At 37.4% G+C, this 23195-nt stretch overlaps 1 protein-coding gene across 1 annotated transcript in view; it reads right to left on the bottom strand.

Annotated features, from left to right (window-relative positions):
* Positions 1-23195, bottom strand: part of VPS13B (vacuolar protein sorting 13 homolog B) — a 759954-nt gene that overhangs the window by 91599 nt on the left and 645160 nt on the right. Inside the window, exons 40-42 of the mRNA XM_040625596.1 lie at positions 11774-11970; positions 4985-5166; positions 3376-3725 (exon numbers count right to left, since the gene is read on the bottom strand). Of these exons, the coding sequence (XP_040481530.1) occupies positions 3376-3725; positions 4985-5166; positions 11774-11970 (729 nt within the window). The remainder of the gene's footprint in view (positions 1-3375; positions 3726-4984; positions 5167-11773; positions 11971-23195) is intronic.

Below are 23195 nucleotides of genomic sequence, written 5' to 3'. Positions count from 1 at the left end.
TCACTTTCCCTCTTGGAACTAAGAAATTATTTGATTTTGGGTTCACTCTTGTCTCCATCATTAGAGTCCATGTTACATAAGGGCAGGAACCAGGTCTGTGTTATTTACCAGTTTATCTCCAGTACTCAGCATAATGCCTGACAGGTAGGTACTCGATAAACACTTATGAAACAAATACATGAGTGAATTCGATTTTTAGAATTATAAGTGAATACATGTTCACAGTAGAAAAATTAGAAAATATAGGAAGTATGGATTTTTTTTTAAGTCTCTAATTTTATACTCAAATAACTGCTGTTAATATTTTGGTGGATTTTCTTCTAGCAATTTTTCTCCTCAGAGTATCCTGCCTGTTTCTATTTCAGTCTATCCTGTCTAATCCTATCTTATATGTCTTACATATTTAAAGGTTTATAAACCTTTAATCAAACTGGAGTCACAGTGTGTAATTATTTTGATGAGATTTTTCCATTTGCCATTATATAATCAACATAAACTCCTCTCCTTATAAACATTTTTCTCTCCTTTAGGTCCAAGAGTACAAACATGAAGAAAGGCATATGATTCCAAACTCCCAGTTAGATAGATGTCCTGAGATTGAAATTCAGTTTTCATAACGAATTGAGATCAATCTGCTGGTAACAGAGAGGTTAAGTTATCAGATGGGGCTTGAGTAGGAAAAAAAAATCATATTACTTTCCTCATCTCCAAAAACTGACCTTTAATAAATGATGCGTGTTTTAGAAAAATGTAAATGAAAGAACACAAGGGGGTTGTTTACATTTTTCCAAAGAATATTCAAAGTCCTCAGAGAACTGTTTCTCTACTGTTCCTTCATCTGTGGAGCTCATTATAACTGTAATAAGTTTAAGCATTTCTTGGAGTGTCTTAAACTCTGGTATATTATAAAACAGTTCGCACACTCTTTATATGACATCATATAATCTAAGTCTCAGGATGCTTACTCAGATTTGTAATTAAAAGATGGCTTATTTACATTTAAGATTTGTGCTGGAGTGTTGTACAGGCATTTGCAATTAAACAGAAACAGACATCATTTTGGTGTAAGATAAGACACATGAGCATAACCTCATTTTTAAATAAAAATCCCCTTTACATGTTATTTTGTCCAAATGTCGGGATATGGCATTGAAATACAAAGCAAATTGCAAGTGGCATTTTGCGTCCTTAATCTGGTTTCACGAAACATTAATCATGTGCAAAAGAGAAAAAAAAAATCTACAGCCAGAGAAATCAGACACTGATGAAGGCTTCTGTTAATCTTGAGCTTGTGACCTAAAGGTGAAAGGCCAAATTGTTTCGTGCTTCAACTGTCTGGTCCATCCACACTGGATATAAATGACTTGTCTCAGATATGAATCCAATAAAAGTATGCGGAGAACTCGAATAACTTATCTTGCTTATTAAATTCTTATTTCTCATCGGCAATAATTAGACTGCATGTGAGCACTGTACACACAATAACCTCCAAGCTTGGGGAACTAATCTTCCCCACTGAGGGAATAAGCCACATTCGGAACATCTTAGAAACAATGAACTTAATAACCCTCTATAAACCCATTTCAATGTCAAATGTCCTGTAATTTCAAAGTAGTGCATTTTTGTATTTACTTTAGAATGCATAGGGTTAGATGCCTACCGCATTAAAACTTGGTGGCAAGTACCCTTGACATGAGAGGAAACAAGAAAATTACAGCAACAATTACAGAAGTATATCCTCTTGTGGCTCATGTTAACATTGCCAAATCCCTGTATAAATCAGAATCAACTATTCATAGAATGTACCTGTCAGCAATATGCTACGTGACATATGGCTCTACTTAATCAAATATACAATTCCATTTTTTAAAAAAAACTCAGAATATTCCTTCAAGGCACTGTGTTAGCCAGTCAGTCATGTGCACTCTGATGTGGTTTAAAACATTTAAATATTTATGCACCATATTTTATTTATATGTATAGCTGTGTCTAAGAGAATATTTTTACCCTGGGAGGAAACTGATATTTCTGAAGGCCATTTTGCAGTAGTTGCTACATATGAGTCCTCTTAGAATGGCCCTGATACCAAGACAAAAATATCCTGGGTTTAAATGCTCTATCAATGACTCTTTTATATTTTCTAGGTTTGTTTTTTATTAAATGCATTGTTCAAAATATGACAAAAAACAGAAATTGGAGCCATGGAGGTTTTTTTCACATCACTATTCGAACCAGCTGCAAAGATTTAGATCACACTAGCTCTTATTTTACGCATGTCCTCTGCAACAAGAAAACCATGGAATGCCCTTAAAAAAGAATTTTAAAATAAAAAACAGATGTGTTATCTTCTTTCCCTTTGCTATTGTAGTGCCATGTTAGGTAATTAATTCCTTAGTCTTATATAGGTCTTCATGCATATAAAGAAAAGAGTGTATTCCCATAAAAATTCTTAAGTTAGAGAACTCAGAGCCCCCCTGTCTCCCCCTCCTCCCCCTCCCCCAGGCTGTCTCCACATGAGTTCAGTGCAGGATGAAGGACCATTTCTCCTGGGGGGCCAGCTCTGCACAAATGCAGGTAGCATATACAGAGGCGCAGGGGTGGGGGGGAGCGTCCCAGCTTTAACAGCAACACAAACTTGACAGAAATACAATATTATACTGAAAATCAGTAAGGAAGCAGAAGTGATTTGTTCTTAAATTGTGGAGCACAGTATTACCCAAACATTCTGTGAAATTATTTTCATGCTAGGGGCACAGACAGGTTCCTCATTTTAAATACACCGTGCAGCACACACTTACACTTCATCCCCTTGTTTGATATGGCTAATTTCTGGCAAGAGATGAAAGGCAAAACGTTATCAATCGAGAGCCTTTAACTGATTAAAAAATGGCAGAATGATAGTAGGGGGAAAGACTAGGACTAGTTGGGCTTGCATATTTCTTCTCACTGCTTTTTCCCTTTGAAAAGACGAAATGTTTACTATCGGCAAGGCTCACACAGGTTCTTCATTTTTGCAATGGATGCTTAGACAATTTGATACATAACTAAGTTGAAGCTTTGGCAAAGGAAAGCCATAATACTTGGAAAAAATTTCTGGGAATATGTTACTTTCCACACAGATGTGGTACATTAGTCACAAAAATGTGGGCACGGTCTCCTATGCATGTGTAGAGAACCCATATTCTCCGAAGGTTTTAAAAATAACATGAATCACTTTGCTAAACAGAGAAAACCCCAAATACAATGGTGCCCATCAAATTTTTCATTCTCTCACATTTTTGTTTGTGCTTTGCTTACTATTAGGAGTGATAACATAGGGTGCCTAGTAAAAGATCACATGCAGACAAACTGTAAACTGTTCTAGGATGTGCATACCTGTTGCCACGCTTGGACTGCAGTGTTTAGAGAATGAACCACATGCTGCCCAAAGCTGACAAAGATGGAGTCCACCACGATGGTGCAGTCGAGCAGCTTTTCGGCCGCGTCACGGGAAACGGCCATCTGCCCGCAGATGCTGAAGGGTTTCACCACGCTTTGCATCGTGACATTTCTGCACTCGAGAAGTTTACAGTCTGCTTGAGCTGAGAACCGGATCTCCTGACAGACAGGACTATTGTTCCACTGTCGAAGATACACGTGTGGTTCTCTGAAGGAAATAATCATGTATTCTAGTTCAGATGGCACATTTTTATCGGAAATAAATGGCTGTAGGTATTGCGGTGGGGCTGTTGAGAAAACAAACAGGAGAAACAGCAACTGAGATGAGCCAATCTTTTATGGAAATAAAGAGAGGATGTTTAAATTATTCACTTTTTGGTTACCAAGTTCGTTATTTGCGGTTGAATAAATTCAAACACTCTCTTGAAGGCATTATAATATTTGAATTACCATTTGATATTTGCCAATGAAATGGTTTTGTTCAATCGGCATGCCTCAAACATATAGTGTCCAAAGTTCACATTCCCTTTCACACACAAAAATTTGATCACAGAAGACAAGAGATAAAATGAAGAGGAGGCAAATATCGAATGAAAGGCTCTGTATCTATCAACCAAATCTCAAAAACAAAAACATGACTCAAAGAGAGTTAGAAAAAGCAGGTTAAATTCCATTTTTTGCTGAAAAGGCAAGATGCTTAACAGCAGCTGTGTTTGGTTTTAATCTGATTTTTTAAATCCGATTTTTTTTCTCCTTTTTCCATTACATCTTAGGTTGAAAACCTGAATCAAAATGTACTAACTAGGAAATGTTTGGTATAGACTTTTAGGAGTATTATTCATGTAACATTGGCAAATTTATAAAAGACCACTTTTGGTGTGTGGGAAAATTTAATCCTCCACCTTACCAACTTGTAAAAAGGACAGTCCTTTAAATTTCTGGAGAATTTGCCCATCTGTTGTAGAATGTATTCATGCTTTTGACATCAGGTAATACAGAATACTTTTGGAGTCTGTCCATCACTAATGCAGTAGCTCAGAACATAGAATAGAAACAGATGTATTTCTTTTAAAAAGATCCTAATTAGAATAACAGTAAAACCTGCAATTTTTGTAACTTCCTTGAAAATTCTTAATAGGAAGCATGCAAAATCATGTTAGTTCAATACTACTGGTAATCTATAAAATAGGTCCATATGATGGCTCAAAAGTAAGGGGTACATCTGTTAGATGAAGTCAACTTCAGAATAATTTTGCCAGTGCTCATTTTTAGGGGAAATGAATGTGTCTTCTAAAAATTTTCACCACCACATGGGTGGTAGTCAGTAGGGAAAGAGCTCTGGGTGGTGGAAGTGATTAATAATCACAGCACTTTGAAACATCACTAATACTGCAATACACAGAATGAAAACCCTTCCACACCTTTTTACTTCCTGAAAGTAAAATTAATTATCTGGGTAAAAAATCGATGAACTATGTCTTGAGAACACTCAAGAAAAACAGTAAGTATTAAGTGGATGCTATTCAGATGCTAAAGGAAAGAGTACCTGTGCCTAGTTGATCAAGGTGATGACAAAGATGGAACTCCAGGTGAGCAAACTGGAAGGAAATGGAAAGAGATGGGACAAACCATGGGGTAAAACAGGAGTCGACTCTGGTACAGGCAGCCAGGGCTGTTGGAGTTACAAGTTGGTCACAAGTGCTTTGAGAACCAGATTCACTTGCAGAGCTATGGGAAATAAGTGATAAAAGAATATCAATGACCTAGATTTCCCAATACCATATAAGTAAAATGTCTTTCTATAAGGGTTTTTAAAACTAGCACCCATAATCCTATAGTTAATATATTATCATCAAATCTTCTGTATTTACTCACATAAACTCACAAAAACTTAATTTTTAAAAATTAAGTTCATGTTGATTATTATTTATAAGTTATTAGCAGAAAAATTTCAAAGGATTCCTCAAACCCCAGGTCATGTTGACCTACCTCCAACCCAATTTTCCTCCATCCACAACCCACACAATTTATGGACAACTTGTTCTCCTATAAGTTTAAGACCAACACAATTTGGAGTATGACTCTGCTGTTCAAAAACCCAATACTTTCAGTGTCACCATAAATGTTTCACTTTGTTTTACTTCTCCAGATTGTCCATATCCATAGGGCCATGAGTTAGCCAATACTCTTTACTGAACACCCACTAACTAGTGTACTAGGTGCCATAAAAGTTATGACCATGTCCAGAAGAACCAAGGTCCCATGGACAGTTCACTGCATGGGTCCTCTATTCACTTGCCCATCTACCGCCATTTTAAACAAGTAAAATCTCATTAAAAGGACCAGTGAAGGCATCTATAGGAGGGAAGAAGTTTGTACGTGGCAGCTGTTAGCATGCACAGGAAACATACTGCCTAGCTGCCTTGCCTCAGTGCTAGCAGAGACATGGGAACTGGGGAGTGGGATGGCGCAAGGGACATTCTGGTGACGGTGGCTCACTGAATAGATGCCGCCCCATTCTCTCTCACTGTCCTCTGCCCTCTTCTTTCCAAATCTGAAATCTGTGCTACAGCTATGCGAGCCTGGCTTCCAAGTCCATGAGGAGCCTAGAGAAGAAACACCGTGATTTATAGTATCCTAGGGAGGAAAAACTAAGGAAATAAATCCTTGGTTTTATATCACCATCTAAGTGGCGATATAAAATATGTAGACATTTAGAAACATCATCAAATAGAACAACCACCCAGGTACAGGAAAGTCGGAAGTGCCGCCAGAGCAGAAGTAAGAGGAACTCAGAATGGCGTGAGGAGCATCACGTGGGATTCTCAGAGTATGAATCCTCAGCTACATGTTGAAAGAGGCTGGGAAAAGCCTGGTGAAAATGAAAGCTAGGAGCATTCCAACACGTTTACTGAGTATTTAATTTTAAGGAGTTTATACTTATATGGTGGTATTTACTGCCATGTTAGTAAATCTCCAGTGCCTGCCAAGAGAATACAAACTGTGGGGCAGTTGGTTACTGATTAAATGCCATGTGCAAGAAATGCATCTAAGTATATTCTAAAGCTTCTATAAATGGGCATACTGATTTAAATAGCCTTCTAGGAATTTATCTGTGGAGTTATAAATAACAGACTTCTTTGACTAGGTAAAATTAAAACTTGTATTTATTCAGAAAGAGCAAAACGTATTAATTGTGTGTTTTATACATTTGAACTACTTTCAGAACTTGTTAGAAATAGGGTACAATGTTAGTCAAAATATTACTAAAAATCTAGGCAAGAGTTCTAGGAGATCAGTTTGAAAACAGTGAGTACAACAACAGAGGTGTTTATCTGAAGCATTTTTCTTGCCAACTACAATTTTTGACACTCTTGAGATTTTCCAAGATTTATTTTTCTATCTTTAGAGTAGCAGATAGTATAACTTGTTGAAAAAGGTTACTAAAACAGGAGTATGTGTTACAATTTTTATTAATAACAAATTGATTAATTCTTAGTTCTTCCTAAATTAAATATACACATACATTTTTAAAAAGAGATATTTTTTGGCTTATATAGTAACTCCTAACACACTCAGGTAGTTAGCAATACTCTTTCAATCTTAAAATCCTAACTAAAATGGTTGTTGAGTTAAACTGTATTTAAAAATTCAGATTTACTGAAAAATTAGAGTCCCATCAAAATTAAAATTTCTTAATCACAATTAATATGGCATATACAACCTGAATATACTTTAAATGTATTTTAAATCAGTAAAATTATAGTTTTTTGACACTCAACTTATTTTGATCATCATTATATACCATAAAAGCAGCATATATATGCCTACCTCTTATACCAGGACTAAAAAGATGTAAGTGTAATAGAGCTAACCAGTGATGTATAGGAGAGGGATGACCCTGCTAGGGACACTTAGAGTAGTTACGTTTGTGTGATCTCCTTAATTAGGTACAATGAACTCTGATCCAGATGTCAAAAGGAAAAACATAATTTACGAGATGTGTAATCAACTCGTGGAGAGAAGAGAAACAATCCAGAGACTTGATCATCACGATCATTTTTCTAATTCTTCCGCTGTCTGTCTATGCAAGAATCAAGGCTCCGAAAAATGAAAAGCATCTCCTCTTTGAAAAAAAAAAAAAAGCTGTTGACTACGGTCTCAAAGATTACCAAACAGGAGTGAAGGGGGGTTCTTTTATAAGATCTTTAGGGAGTAGGAGAGAATACTTTGTTGTGGTACAACCAAAAAATGAAAGTACTCCAAAAATCTCACCAGAGTTTCAATTTTCATTGCATGAAGAAAGAGTACCCTTAAGCCACACTTCTATTCTAAGATGCCTTCTTCCATTAACCAGCATTTTGGGGGTGGGGATAAAAAGTCCTTATAAGTAATCTGCTTTCACATGTTCCAATGTTGTGAGAAATGACCGTGCAATATGCACAACCAACCACCAAAGACTTGGCACAGGTGAACACAGTTGAGCATTATCAACTGGTAATAAAGTTAACTGGACCTATATATCAGGATCTGCAGTTATTATTGTGTTTCATGATAGTTGCCTGTAATTTGTATGACTTGACAAAGTCACATACTTCTAGGATTAGTCTTTTGGCGTGAGGGTAAGAGGCGGGAAACAAATTAGACGGTTGTTTTGATCCATCAGAAGACATCAAATTGATTCCAAACCCAGGGAACCCAGCAGAGTGGCCCAAAACCTGAGAGTTGGGCCCACCACTCTGTTTCCCTTTTTTTCCTTGTAGGGCCAGTTACTGGGTAAGAAACTGTATATTCCAAATAGAGTGTGTAATTGCTGGATACCTTCTGTTTGCTCACTAGATCCACACTTTCTACCCTTCTCCATCCTCTTCTCTGCCACTGGACTGTATCAACAAGCTGCTTTGTCCTCTGTCTTGTCCTCTGGTTCAGGCAGTAGGAGGTGCCCATAGGAGATTAGAAGGCGAGAGGAGAGTGGAGTGAGGGTGTGTATTCCCCTGGCTCCTTCAGGCCTAAGAATGGGATGGTTCCCCAGGATTCCTAGCCCCAGGGTACTGTACCATCCCTTAATCCTGCCCACACTTTTGTTAATAGTCCTTTCATTAAACTCTCCACAATCTTCAAGTTTGAGTGTGCCTTCTGTTTCTTGTCAGGACCTAACTGATAAAGGGGATTTATTTAGGCTTAAGCAATGAGTGTAGGCAAATGCATACATGATTAGATTAAAGATAAATAGCTGAAATGGATATCTTGATCAGGGCTTAAAGGTTGTATCTCTTGCCTCCAGTCCAGTATGCAGCAAATAGGAGAAGTCTCCTAAGAGGTCAATACTATAGTGGAAATTAACCTTGAAGTTTCTCTACTTTGAATGCTACCTTCAAAAAAGCACCACCATTACCAATCATTCCTTTTCATATGATCAAGCAAACCACTAGTTAAAGATGGTGGAATGTAACTATTACAAGCACACAGGCATTGAATTAAAGATAATATGCCTGTATGGGATAAACATACTAAGGTTTAAGAGATTGGCTCTTTTGTCTCCAGTCCTTTGTAATGAAGGCTACCTGCCTTTGGACCCGTTAGCTCCTGCTCATATCTTAAAGCCTTAGCTTAAAAATCAGTTTCTCAAAGCCAAATACCTAGTTGGTGATGGAGCGAGGACATAAATCCAGGTCTTCTAACTTGGCATTCTCTATTAAATAGTGCTTCTATTTACATACATACAGTGATGCCATTACCACTGAGCTGCCCTACACTGTTGCAACTTTATGCCAATTGTGGGCAAGATGGCTTTTGCTTTTTCTTCCTCTTTTTTCTTTTTAAGATTAAGCTTCATAGGACTTATTTTTATGAACTTTCTTCCTGGAATGTACAACAGTCTGATGCATATCCTTTTCAAACCACCAAGAATATTACTTATAAGATAATCTCTAATCATAAAAGCATCAGGTTTTTGTCTAGTTCTAAATTTCTCATGACAGAATATACTGGAGCTAACTGCAGCAGTTTTCTTTCTGCATGAAATGCTGACATATTACTGAAGCCTAATGTTTTCTTTCTAGAAATTGGATAAAATTTATTTACTGTCCCTTTTGAAAAGTGTCTTAGTAGGGTCTTATGAAGTTGACTTTTAAACTAACTCTTTAAATTTAATTTCATTAATATCAAATTCTATCTGAAAAATGGTTAATGTCAAACAAAGCAAGATCAATTGTGAAATATTAGGTAACTTGAAAAATCCCAGGTGAGGACAAAAGATCTGTGATTACAATGTCAAAAGCTTGGTGAAAAATTGCCTGAATTTGATTGTCTGCATAAATTTCCATTCCCTAAAGGTTCCACATTTCTGTAGTGCTAAGCTTACCACAAAAGTAATTTTTATGAATGTTTCAAATTCAGAGGAATTAATCTTGTCGAGAATGCTTCTTTCAATGCTGAAAATGCATTCTTTCATAATTAGAATCAAGAAATGATTTCTACCTTGATACTATTAAGGAAACTTGGATTAAAAACATTTTTGTTATTTACAGCTCTATTTTCTGAGATTTCCTGGTTTCTGACTAGGTAACCTGTACTTAGAATAGGCAATCTTCCTATACATTTGCTAACATCTCACAGGATGGGTATTCTTTTCATTGCTGCATTACATATATAGGTGAAATTAAGATCCCACTCCTCTAATATATTTTTACTATAATCAGTAGGTAATATAAAAGAAGGTAATTATTCTTAAAGGGCCCACATGACCTAGAAATAAAATATATAAAGCATAAAACATTATTATTAAGCACACAAAGTAATCACTGGAAAAGACTGTGAGGCTACTGTTAAAATGTTAACAGAGGTTATCAGTATGATATGGCCATGGGTGATGGCATTCTCTTTATTTCCCAAATGCTCTTCAATGAACAAACAGTATTACTAATTAAGAGAAAACATTCGCAGCTCTTTATAACATAAAGTAGGAATCAGAATACGAAATGATGTACTACAATTATAACCTTGTAAAGGCAAATAGTCATGGGCAAAGATAAAGGTAACACAGAAAAGAGAAAATAGTTGATTTGCAGGATGTTATGAATGATGGATGTTTTTTTCTCTTTGTTAGTGCCAGAATGTTGTTTGGGGGAAAAAAGGAGGGATTATACAAAAGGAGTAAGATAATGCTAAACCCAGTTCATCAGGGGAACTGGAAGGTGGGACATTGAGAGTGATAGACAGCAAGATGGGCCTGAGCCCATGGTACACGCATTATCATATGACCCAAGAAAATGATTCCGCTGACTGTGATTTAGTATATTTTTCTTGTCTTTTGTGGGAGCACGAACAGAAAGGCTTAACAAATAGGAATATGTAAATGAGAAGACATACTGAAGAATAGGTTACTGAAACCAATTTTTTTTCTACTCTAAGTTAGTGGATGTATCAAGCAGGCAAACATTGAAATCAGGGACAGTCTGGCCCTTCTTTGCCATTAACCAGATACCCTGTAGGAGATGTGGGACAGGAAGTTGTGGGGACATGATACAGAACACCTGAAGTCTACAGCTCTACAGATTCATTATGGCCAAATATAATGTAGAGCTATCTAGAAATCCTTTGGATAGAAGTCATTTTGGTTAGCCAAGTTTTTCTAATGTCTAGAGGTCTTTTAAAGTTTTTCTTTAAACCACTTCAGAGAGGTACCTGGGTGGCTCAGCTGGTTAAACATCTGCCTTCAGCTCAGGTCATGATCCCAGGGTCTTGGGATCAAGCCCTGCATCAGGCTCCCTGCTCAGTGGGGAGTCTGCTTCTCCCTCCCTCCTCCCCCTGCTTATGTGCTCTCTCTCTCTCAAGTAAATAAATAAATCTTTAAGAAAAAAATAAAACCACTTAAGAAAGCAATAATTCCAAACTTTATCTTTTTAGAAGGAGACAATAGCATTTATTTAACCATTCTCTTAATGCCGCAGGGTTATCACTGACACATATTGTTTACTGCGTCATTAAGAGTCTGTTGAGGAATTAATGATTCTTTTTCTTGGTATTTTTTGTTCAGGAGGGCTCAATTTTTTTTTTTTTTGGTAGTTTGTTTTTTGCACTTTTTGCTTTTATATTTAAGGAACACGTTCTTATCGTTAGGGCTCACAAGGCTGTATTTTACCTACAACACAGGATTTTTAGTACGCAGTCTCTGCTCTATCAGCTTCTGTCTTATGTCCTAGTTCTCATCTGTAGTTCACACAAACGCAGCTGCTAGTCGGCTGAGCTATGGCTACGTGAGGGGCCACCAGATACGATGACTTGATGACTGCCTCTCAGTATAATGTCACCATTTCATTTTTCACCGAGTTACCTTTGGTCGTCAGCACCATTTTGACTGCTGTTCAAGACAATTCTCCAAAGATCCGAGGATACCAGTTTCTTCTGGTCACTCACAAGATTGATATCCGGCAACTGCAGTTCACAAACTTTGCTTTCAGACAGACTAAATTCTTGAAATGCAACAAAAACCTTCTGGAGTTCATCCCAGTATTCCAAACTACAAGGAATCTATATTAAAATAAAGAAGATTTTAGGAGTTGCAAATAGAAACTATGATACAGTTCTATATTTGTGGAAATGCAAATTAAACCATAAAAGTTATAACATGAACAAGACTTTTAAAAAGGGATGTCTGAAAAAGACAGTTTAGAATTTCTTTTCATAGTTATATTCACCCTGTTTACCTACTTTATTTTAAAAACCCATTCAAGAATACTATGTGAAAACAGCCAAGAAAGTTTTTAAATAAAAGAGAAAAAATGAGGAATAAATTCTACCAGCTGTTAAGCGTATTATAAAGCTATCAGAGTTAAAAGATAAGGTTTGGTAGTAGCCTACAAATAGATTAGAAGAAATAGAACAAAAAATAGTATAAGATATAAGTACAGAAGTACAGATAAATAGTAAGGAAGATACCATTTCAAACAAGTAGGGAAAGACAGGAAATGAGGTTGCAAGAACTGTCTAGCCATTTGGCAAAACCAAAGTGGATCCCTACATCATTCCTAGATGAAAGTAGATTCCAAAAGGATCAAAATGCAAAAACTAAGCAAAGAATCAAAGGCTTTGAATGCCATACTTGACGAGCTGGACTTCATAGATATATATAGAACACTACACCCCAGAACCAAAGAATACTCATTCTATTCTAATGCCCATGGAACATTCTCAAGAATAGACTATGTTCTGGGACACATACCAAAAGACTGAAATTATCCCCTGCATATTCTCAGACCACAACGCTTTGAAATTGGAACTCAACCACAAGGAAAAATTTGGAAGAAACTCAAACACTTGGAGACTAAGAACCATCCTGCTCAGGAATGATTCGATAAACCAGGAAATCAAAAATCAATTTAAACAATTTATGGAGACCAACGAGAATGAAAACACAATGGTCCAAAACCTATGGGATACTGCAAAGGCAGTCCTAAGGGGGAAATACATAGCCATCCAAGCCTCACTCAAAAGAATAGAAAAATCTAAAATGCAGTTTTTATATTCTCACCTCAAGAAGCTGGAACAGCAACAAAGGGACAGGCCTAGTCACTCACGAGGAAGCAGTTGACCAAGATTAGAGCAGAAATCAATGAATTAGAAACCAGAAGTACAGTAGAGCAGATCAACAGGACTAGAAGCTGGTTCTTTGAGAGAATCAATAAAATTGACAGACCACTGGCAAGACTTATCCAAAAGAGAAAGGACCCAAATTAATAAAATTATGAGTGAAAAGGAAAGGTCACGACCAACACCAATGAAATTGGAAGGATTATTAGAAACTTTTATCAACAGCTATATGCCAATAAATTAAGCAATCTGGAAGAGATGGAGGCCTTCCTGGAAACCTATAAACTACCAAGACGGAAACAGGAAGAAATTGATTTCTTAAACAGGCCAATTAATTATGAAGAGATTGAGTCAGTGATAAACAACCTTCCAAATAACAAAACTCCAGGCCCGGACGGTTTTCCTGGGGAATTCTACCAAACATTCAAAGAAGAAATAATACCTATTCTCCTAAAGCTATTTCAAAAACAGAAACAGAAGGAAAGCTACCAAACTCATTCTATGAGGCCAATATTACCTTGATCCCCAAACCAGGCAAAGACCCCATCAAAAAGGAGAATTACAGACCGATTTCCCTAATGAATATGGATGCCAAAATCCTCAACAAGATCCTGGCTAATAGAATCCAACAGTACATTAAAAGGATTATCCATCATGACCAAGTGGGATTCATCCCTGGGATGCAAGCGTGGTTCAACATTCGCAAATCGATCAGCGAGATACATCATATCAACAAGAAAAGTCGCAGGAACCATATGATCCTCTCAATTGATGCAGAAAAAGCATTTGACAAAATACAGCATCCTTTCCTGATTAAAACCCTTCAGAGTGTAGGAATAGAGGGTACATTTCTCAATCTCACAAAAGCCATCTATGAAAAGCCTACAGCAAATATTATTCTCAATGGGGAAAAGCTGGAAGCCTTTCCCTTAAGATCAGGAACAAGACAAGGATGCCCACTCTCGCCACTATTATTCAACATAGTACTAGAAGTCCTTGCAACAGCAATCAGACGACAAAAAGGGATAAAAAGTATCCAAATTGGCAAAGAAGTCAAACTGTCTCTCTTCGCAGATGACATGATACTCTACATGGAAAACCCAAAAGAATCCACGCCCAAACTATTAGAAGTTATAGAGCAATTCAGTAAGGTGGCGGGATACAAAAATCAATGCTCAGAAATCAGTTGCATTTCTATACACGAACAATGAGACTGAAGAAAGAGAAATTAAGGAATCCATCCCATTTACAATAGCACCAAAAACCATACGTTACCTTGGAATTAACTTAACCAGAGACGTAAAGGACTTATATTCTAGAAACTATAAATCACTCTTGAAAGACACTGAGGAAGACATAAAAAGATGCAAAAATATTCCATGCTCATGGATCGGAAGAATTAACATAGTTAAAATGTCCATGGTACCCAGAGCAATCTACACTTTCAATGCTATCCCGATCAAAATACCGAGGACATTTTTCAAAGAACTGGAACAAATAGTCCTTAAATTTGTATGGAACCAGAAAAGGCCCCGAATCTCCAAGGAACTGTTGAAAAGGAAAAACAAAGCTGGGGGCATCACAATGCCGGATTTCGAGCTGTACTACAAAGCTGTGATCACAAAGACAGCATGGTACTGGCACAAAAACAGACACATAGACCAATGGAACAGAATAGAGAACCCAGAAATGGACCCTCGGCTCTTTGGACAGCTAATCTTTGATAAAGCAGGAAAAAACATCCGGTGGAAAAAAGACAGTCTCTTCAATAAATGGTGCTGGGAAAATTGGACAGCTACATGCAAAAGAATGAAACTTGACCACTATCTCACACCATACACAAAGATAAACTCCAAATGGATGAAAGACCTCGATGTGAGACAGGAATCCATCAAAATTCTAGAGGAGAACATAGGCAGCAACCTCTATGACATTGGCCAATGCAACCTTTTTCATGACACATCTCCAAAGGCAAGAGAAACAAAAGATAAAATGAACTTATGGGACTTCATCAAGATAAAAAGCTTCTGCACAGCCAAGGAAACAGTCAAAAAAACCAAAAGGATCAAAATGTTAAAGGCCCAAACTGAAGCATAAGAGAAAAAAAATCAGTTAATATTTTTGTTTGTTTCCTTTGTTTTTTTATTCAAGTGTAATTGACCTATATTTTTTGGTTTTTTTTTCGTTTCTTTTTATTATGTTATTTTAGTTGCCATACAGTACATCATTAGTTTTTGATGTAGGTATATTTTTATCATAATAGGGCAGCTTCTTATAGGTATTGCATGAAACCCATGGAAGAAAAAAACCCCATAAAACCACAGTGGATAAAATCAAATAAGAAAAAAAAAAGCAAACTAGGGTAAGATAGGTGATATTCAATGATAGATCCAGGAATAATTGTTGTGGTAGCAGAGAGTGCTTACAAATCAATGAGAAAATGATAAATAAGCATATAGAAAAATAAGAAAAGGAAGATGTTGGAAAAGGCAGTTAGCCATGGGCCCTGAACTTCCCTACATTTACTGTAGCTATGAATAGGATGCACGACCCTGAAAGCTGTTAACGGGGGCTAGTTCTTAGGTTGTGTTTACAGAGAATAACTTTGAGGGATGCGGGAAAGTCTCTCTCCAGGGCGAAGAGCAGACTCACTCTAAAGGGGGTGGATGTGACAAGCTCCGTGTTCCTGCCTGTGCCATATACCTACTGCATGCAAGCCATCCCTGAGGGCCCTTGTGCAGTGCCCTTGTGGGACCTGGGGGCAAGAGGAGCCAATGCAAACGATGCTCGTGTTACTTGTCGTGTCCGACAACGTTCTTTGTTTCTGACCCACGAGTCTTATGTCTTCTGCCAGCAGCCACGAACACTAACAGGTGATTTATTAGCTTGCATATGGTAAAATTGGAGACTCTGACAGTAATTAGTTCGCAGAAAAAGAAAAGTAACTGGCCAGGAAGCATGAAAAGCTACCCAACTTTACTAATACTTAAATTCAAATTCAAATTAACAATGTAATATTTTTTATTTATTACTCTGACAGTTTTAAAAGACTGACAGTTCCAATTTCTGCACAGGTGTGGGAATAAGAATTTCCACCCAATATTTTTGGAGGGTAATTTGGCAGTATCTATCAAATGTGTGGAAGTACACATCTAAGAATTTGTTTACAGAGATTCCAATGCAAGTGTGTATTTATTTCAGCACTGGGTGTATCAGTAAGAAATTAAAAATGACTCAAATACCCACTAAGAGGGGATTAGTTAAATATAACAGGCAGATCTACAGAATGGATTACTATCCAACCATTAAAATGAATAAGGAATATCTATATATACTAACACAAAAGACATCCAAGATACATCACTAAATTTTAAAAAAAGCTTTAGAATAGAACATGTGGGCTAATCCCATTTGTCTTAAAAAAATAAAAAGGACTGGGCTCAGGTGTGTTTTTTCTTTTGGATGCATTCCCTAATTAACATCCTCAGAGCTGATTGCTGCCTCCTTTGTGTCACTTCTGTATCTAACACGCTCCTCTGTCAAAAAACTCATTACACTTCGCAATTCCCTACTTAACATGGTTGTCTCCTTTGGCTGACCCTAGATCCTTGAGGCAAAAATGGCACATTTATTTAAAAAAATTTTCTTAGCATCTAAGAGTTTCTGGGACATAAATAGGATCTTAACAGAAGCTTCCTGAATGAATAGATTTCTCCTTAACCTTTCTTTTCTAAATAAGTGATTCCTAATCTTTTAATGGGAATAAATTTTACCTCCACCCATAACAGTTTCTTTTCTTTAAAGAGGGACTTGAGCATCCATATATGGAGAGATGCTTACCGGGAAAAGGGGAACAAAATGGATATGCATAAGAGGCTGACAGGGGGATGAAACAGAAGCATATGTTCTGTTTAGTGATGAGGACAAGTAACACATTCATAGTAGTCCACTTTTATCCATTTCTTGACATTCTCTCCCTTCTTGCTTTCCATGACATACTTTTTTCTAACTTTTCCCTCTCTGGGTCTTTGTTCCTATATTCTCTCTCAGCCTAAAATACCTGTACACCCCCTCATTTCTCATTGTCTCATGTTTAAATCCTTCCCATCTATCAAGGTCCAAATGAAATACCACCTTTCTTTGAGCCTTTTCACCTCCCCAGATGGAGAAATGCTCTCCCTTTTCTGAACTTCAATAGTTTTTTAAAAGGGAATCTGTTTCATAGCTCTTATCACTGTATACCTCATGTTATAGTTATTTCTACACATGACATCTTCCCTGGTAGGCACATTCCTTGAGGGAATGATTTCCATTTGGCTGAGCTTTGGATTTCCATAGCACCTGGCAAAGTGTATATAGTGAATGTTCAAAAAGAAAGTTGCTGAATGAATGAATGAATGAATAATTCATGGATGAATGAATGAATTAATATATACATACTGGGTGATTCAGTCCATCTCTGGCACATTAAAAATTCTCAACAAAGAAGTACAGATGAAAGCATGAACTTTGGAGTCAGACCTTAATGGGATTCAATTCCTAGCTCCATTAGCTATGAGTTCTTGGGCAAATTAATTTCTCCAACATCAGTTTCCTTATTTCTAAAAAGGAGATAGTAACAGAACTATCTCAGGAATTGTGAGAATCAAAAGAGACAAAGCATCTCATATAATACCACATAGTAAAAGCTTAAAAAATGTTAGCTATGAATTATTTATCCTTCTCATGCTCAAAGAACACTTCTGAAGCTTGGGTGTTTTTACCAGGAGCGGCGAGGTTGTGATTAAGGGTCTTACTTGCCAGATTTCTTAACGATGGGTTGGGTTTGTGAGAAGAAAATAATAAGCCTAGAACCTGGATATTTAGGAACACTGTAATCTTAGTTCAATACAGTTTTCTGCTGCACATCTATTAAAATGTGGCTGTCCGCGTTGGCTATGACTTGAGCGATAAGGAATATCTCATTGCTTATCTCCCCTCTGGACTGCCAGTGACTGCCAATGAGTCAATCCTTTGGTTTAGGACAGTCATAACCAGAGATGGATAAGATGTGGGAAGGGGGTAAGATGTGGAAGAGGGCAAATGAGGTTAGAAAAAGCATATTTAAAAAAAATATTGTTTTTTTGTAATGCAAATAATAGAATGTAAAGTTCAAAATTATCTTCTTGTTGAGAGGTTACAGAGAAAATAGAGTGAAAAGAAAAGACTTGTTTCTGGTATTGTCTGCAGAAGTTCTCCATTAAAATTAATACATGATAGCTTATGAAAATTGGCTGTCACACTGGAAAGCAGAGTGGGGCTTTACGGAAAAAAAATCTAGTAAATTTTGATGTGCAAGGCGAGGGTTGGAATAGGTCCATAATATAAGGCAATACAAGCTGGCAACCATTGTGGGAAGCCATGAGGCAGTTTAAGGGCAGTAAAAGTGGACTGTACCAACACTGGCACTTAGGGGAGGGGAGTTGTGAAGAGTTCAAAAAGAGAGATTTGGAAGAGAGCCAAAGACAAACTATTTAGTTCACAACTTTGTGTGAGGCTGGCTCTGTGGTTACATACTTCAATTTGAACACTACAGACAACTCTGAAAATTCAGAAAACAATAGAAAACTACTATAGAAATAAATCCCCAAATATGTCAGCTATGTGTTTGTCAGGATTTTCCTTTGTACACCCTGTTTTCCTTGGTTAACAAGGGGGTATTAATAAATTCACTCCAAATAAACTTCTGTTGAAAAAATTTTACATTGTATGTCTTAAGTACATTTGCAAAAGCACATATGATCCCTTCCCTCATTATAAGAATGTATTTGTCTTCAAAACTTCTGATGAAAAGCTAATAAAGAGTACAATTAGTACTTTAAAGGTAATTTTAGTCAATTGTTCATTCAGATACACACTGAGCCATAAATTTATAAACCATGCAGATAGAATCTTTGTATTTTATTTCTCCATCATAAAATGTCTTTCTGGTATGACACTCCCATAGGATGTTCTACACCTTGACCAACTGATTTAATGACTCTGAGCCTTAGTTCCCTCATTTTAAAATGTAGGTAATAAAAACTATTGTGTTTAGGCCGTGTTAAGGATTTTTGACTTTACCTTCACATCAATGGGATATCTTTGAAGGGTTTTAAGCAAAGAAGTAAGGAGTCAAATGTATGTTTATTTTAAAAGCTTCTGATACTGTGTACAGAATGGATTAAAAAGGGGCAAGCCTGGATGTGAAAGGATCAGGTAGGAAGCGAGCGAATACAGTGGTCTACCTACAGTATGGTTGGTGGCAGCACAGTGATGTGTGGGAGATTCTTGGGACGTAAAAATTTATCGATTGATTAGATATAAGGAGAGGGAGGTGTCAAGGATGACTCCCAGGTTTCTGGCCCAAGCGACTGTGTGGATGCTGAGGTCATTTACTGAGTTGGTTAAGACTGATCTGTCCCACTGGGGAGTACGTTTGTGGTATATATGGGGTAGAGGAGGGGAGATCATGAGTTCATTTTTAGGAAAGCTGAGTTAGAGGTAGCAATGAGCTATTCAAGTGGAAATCTGGAGTCAGGAGTTGGCTGTTCTGAAGAGTGGAAGAGGGAGCCAATGTGTTGATACACAGCGATAGGTTTGTCCAGCCTTAGCCTTTTGTCAGGAGAGTGTAATGGAAAAAGCATCAAAGTTCAGGGTATTTATTTACAAGAGGGTGTTTTAAAAGATGAATTAAGAACACAAACTGGTTGGGGCACCTGGGTAGATCCATTGGTTAAGCGTCTGCCTTCGGCTTAGGTCATAATCGTAGGGTCCTGGGATCAAGCCCCGAATCGGGCTCCCTGCTCATCGGAAAGCCTGCTTCTCCCTCTCGCTCTGCCTGCCACTTCCCCTGCTTGTGCTCTCTCTCTCTCAAATCAATAAAATCTTCAATAATAAAAAAAAAAGAATATAAACTGGTTAAAAGGGGATGAGAAAACAGAGTGAGCTGACGGACAGGGAGAAAGCAGGGATAGGTTTATATATAGTTTATACAGGTTTATATATAGTTTAACAAATGCCTATAGCAGAGCTTGGTGAGTGAGCAGGCTGGAGAGAGAGACCGCAAGTGGGATGAGATGCTGGAATGAACGATTTAGGAGGCAGAACAGTTTGGGGTGACGACAAGGTCCGGGGCTTGTGTGTGAGAGTGAGTAGTTACATGTTGTGAAGATCACTAGAGTGAGGAGATCAAGCTGGTGTGTTGGCTGGGTCATTTGCAAGGATGTTGATGTCGGTGAAGGGTGGGGGATGGGCTAAATGGGTGATGGGTACTGAGGAGGGCACTTTTAATGCGCACTGGCTGTTGTATTTAAGTGATGAATCACTAAATTCTATTCCTGAAAGTAATATTACACTATATGTTAACTAACTAGAAGTTAAATAAAAACTTGAAAGAAAAAAAAAGAAGCCATGGGCCAGAGACTTCTGAGAATTAGGGAGAGTGACCCACAAGGTAGTAGATGACAACAACAAAGAGGTGTGTGGAGGACAAATAATTAGATGGAATGAGTCACAAAGGAGCAGGGAGATTTTACAGGAGGGTAGAAGAGTAGAGGCAAGTGGCATTGGTGAGCAAGAACATCTTATCTCCTGACCTTGAGGTAAAAAGAGATGTGAGGGAATGAACAGTCTCCACCTCAGAGGGTTACAATGGTACACAGAGTCCCAGGGGACGGCAAGATTTTTATTAAGGTAAAGGGGCAGGGGAAAAGCCTGAAGAAGAGATTGAGGCTTAGGGGAGTTCACTAATCATAGATCAAGTGTTCCAGAGGGCTCAGTGGGAGGGTTTGGTAGGTAGAAGAGAGGAAGCTGGTAAGAGAAGGAAAAAGGGATGCAAATCAGTGTCTCCACAAGAGGGGATAAATCCCCAGGACACCTGGATGACTCGGTCAGTTAGGCGTCTGCCTTTGGCTTAGGTCATGATCTCAGGGTTCTGGGATTGAGCCCCACATTGGGCTCCCTGCTCAGCGCAGAGTCTGCTACTCCCTTTCCCTCTGCCCTTCTCCCCACTTGTGTGAGCTCTCTCTCTCAAACAAATACATAAAATCTTAAAAAAAAAAAAAAGAGGGGATAAATCTCCTAGCGTGGGTAGTGAGTAGGAGAGAGGGAAGAGAGACATGTGTTGGAACTGAGTCCTGATTTAGGAGGGTTAGAGACAATGGTTGTGGTTCTGAAAGTTAGCCTACTGCTCCTTCCTGAGATCTGGCTTGCATTCTGTGTGTTCTCTTGAGAAGGATTCTGAACTCCAGCTATTTCTCCAGCGAATTCATAGGACAAAGTCTGATGATATGTGGTATATGCTTTAAAAAGTTTTTAAATTAATGAATGAAGATAGGTGCTGAAAAGTTAACACTTTTACCTTCCTAAACAGTCTTCTGTTCTACAAAGATCCTGTTTTATACACTGAGCCCTTCCATTTTATTCTGCAATCACATTCACTTTTAACAAACTTTTCATGAGCTCACTAATCTTCCTTTGCCTTTCAGTTAGGAATTGACATTGCCCTACTAATCTCTAGGTTAGTAGTAACACAATTAAACTAAAAATTGAATGCAGTCATATTGTGCTTCATATGGTAGCAATTAATTATTCTCAAGGAATAACTCTGGGCTCTGTTTTGTGTGATCTATTTAAATAACTTTATTAAATGTGCTTTTACGTTCGAAAGAGATGATGTGAATGATCTTTAGTTACATATCTATAACTGAGGATTTATTATTAATGCCTGTGCTGAATAACTTGAAGGAAAGAGGACTATTCCAAGGAAGTTTGGTTGCCAAAAAATAGTTTAGAAAGCTTGAATATCTAATACTGAGTCATGGGAAGTGGGAACAAGTAAATTGGTTTCACTGGAAAACATTCCACATGTAACACATGGTACATTTCAAATGACTGTCAAGATTATATATTTTTTTTATAACATTTTGTTTTCCTATCCATTATTTGACAGAATCTAAAAAATTAGCCAGCCATACATAATAAACCGTACTCTAAGCATATGTGGTCTTTGCATATGAATATATTTTAGGTTGTATATCTGCCAGTTGGTAAGAGCACATGTATTTTTGCATTTAAAATGTTATTCCACAATTTGTTTCCATTTGATGGCTAATTTGGGAAGATTTGCATGTGTGTTGGCTATTTAAAAATATTTTTGGTACAAAGAATATTTTGGCACTTAATTTGTTTTTATTACTTAATAGTACTGCCAAGACTATTAGCAAGGTTGCAAGTGCCCATCTGTCCTCATACATAAATAGCTCTGATTTCTTTGTGCAGGGGCTGCTGAAGCTGGGCCATTGCCCCTTTGCCCACTCAGTCACACTAAGCAACCTAGGAAAAGGATAGAGAAAAAGTGTCTTCCCTGTATTTATGTGTATAATAAAGTGTTGGTAGAGATGAGGTGATCTAGCAAGTGATGTATTCTATCAGTCTTGCTTCAATTGTCTTTTAGTTTGTATTAGAAAAAATAGAGGCAGAGTAGCTATGTAGGGCTGGTTAGTGAGTACAAAGCTGGAACTTTCATTCAGGACTAAGTTATTAAAGCCTGGCTAAGGTAGAGGACACCATCTTTATTACTCCTCCCACTACATTTCCAGATTTCCCAGGATGCCAAGGCAACAGGTGAGTAGGGGGAAGAACAGCTGCTTTTCCACCATCATCCCTATTTATGTAATAATAATACTGACGGCAGCTGTGGCAGAAGAAACTACCTTGTGAATAGCCCTTTACAGTTTACAAAGATTTTTCTTATACACTATTTTAGTGAGGAAAATATTATTCCCATTTTACAGATAAGTTAACTATGGCTCAGAGAAGTCAGGTATCATGTTCAAGAGCACACATTTAATGACAGACCTATTGGCTATAAATCCTATGCTCTTCAACTCATTAACTTTAAAGAAGAAAAACACACCTCATAACATGTCATTTACAATTTCCACATTCCCATTTCTTTAAAGTGGATTTTTAGGAAGAAATCTGAATGTGGAATCCATTTTGATGTTTATCATTTATCCCAGTCTTTTTACTTAATTTGGCGAATGTTTTCTCTTTGAGTTTTTACTCTCAGCACTTGGAATCTATTATTTCTCTGCCTCTGGTCTGCATGGCTGCTGATGAGAAATCAGTTGTTGATTTTACAG

This window comes from Ursus maritimus, unplaced genomic scaffold (assembly GCF_017311325.1).
Source record: "Ursus maritimus isolate PB19 unplaced genomic scaffold, ASM1731132v1 scaffold_9, whole genome shotgun sequence".
Lineage (NCBI taxonomy): Eukaryota > Metazoa > Chordata > Mammalia > Carnivora > Ursidae > Ursus > Ursus maritimus.
Note: the sequence above shows the minus strand (reverse complement) of the source record. Positions and strands in the feature narration are given on the sequence as shown.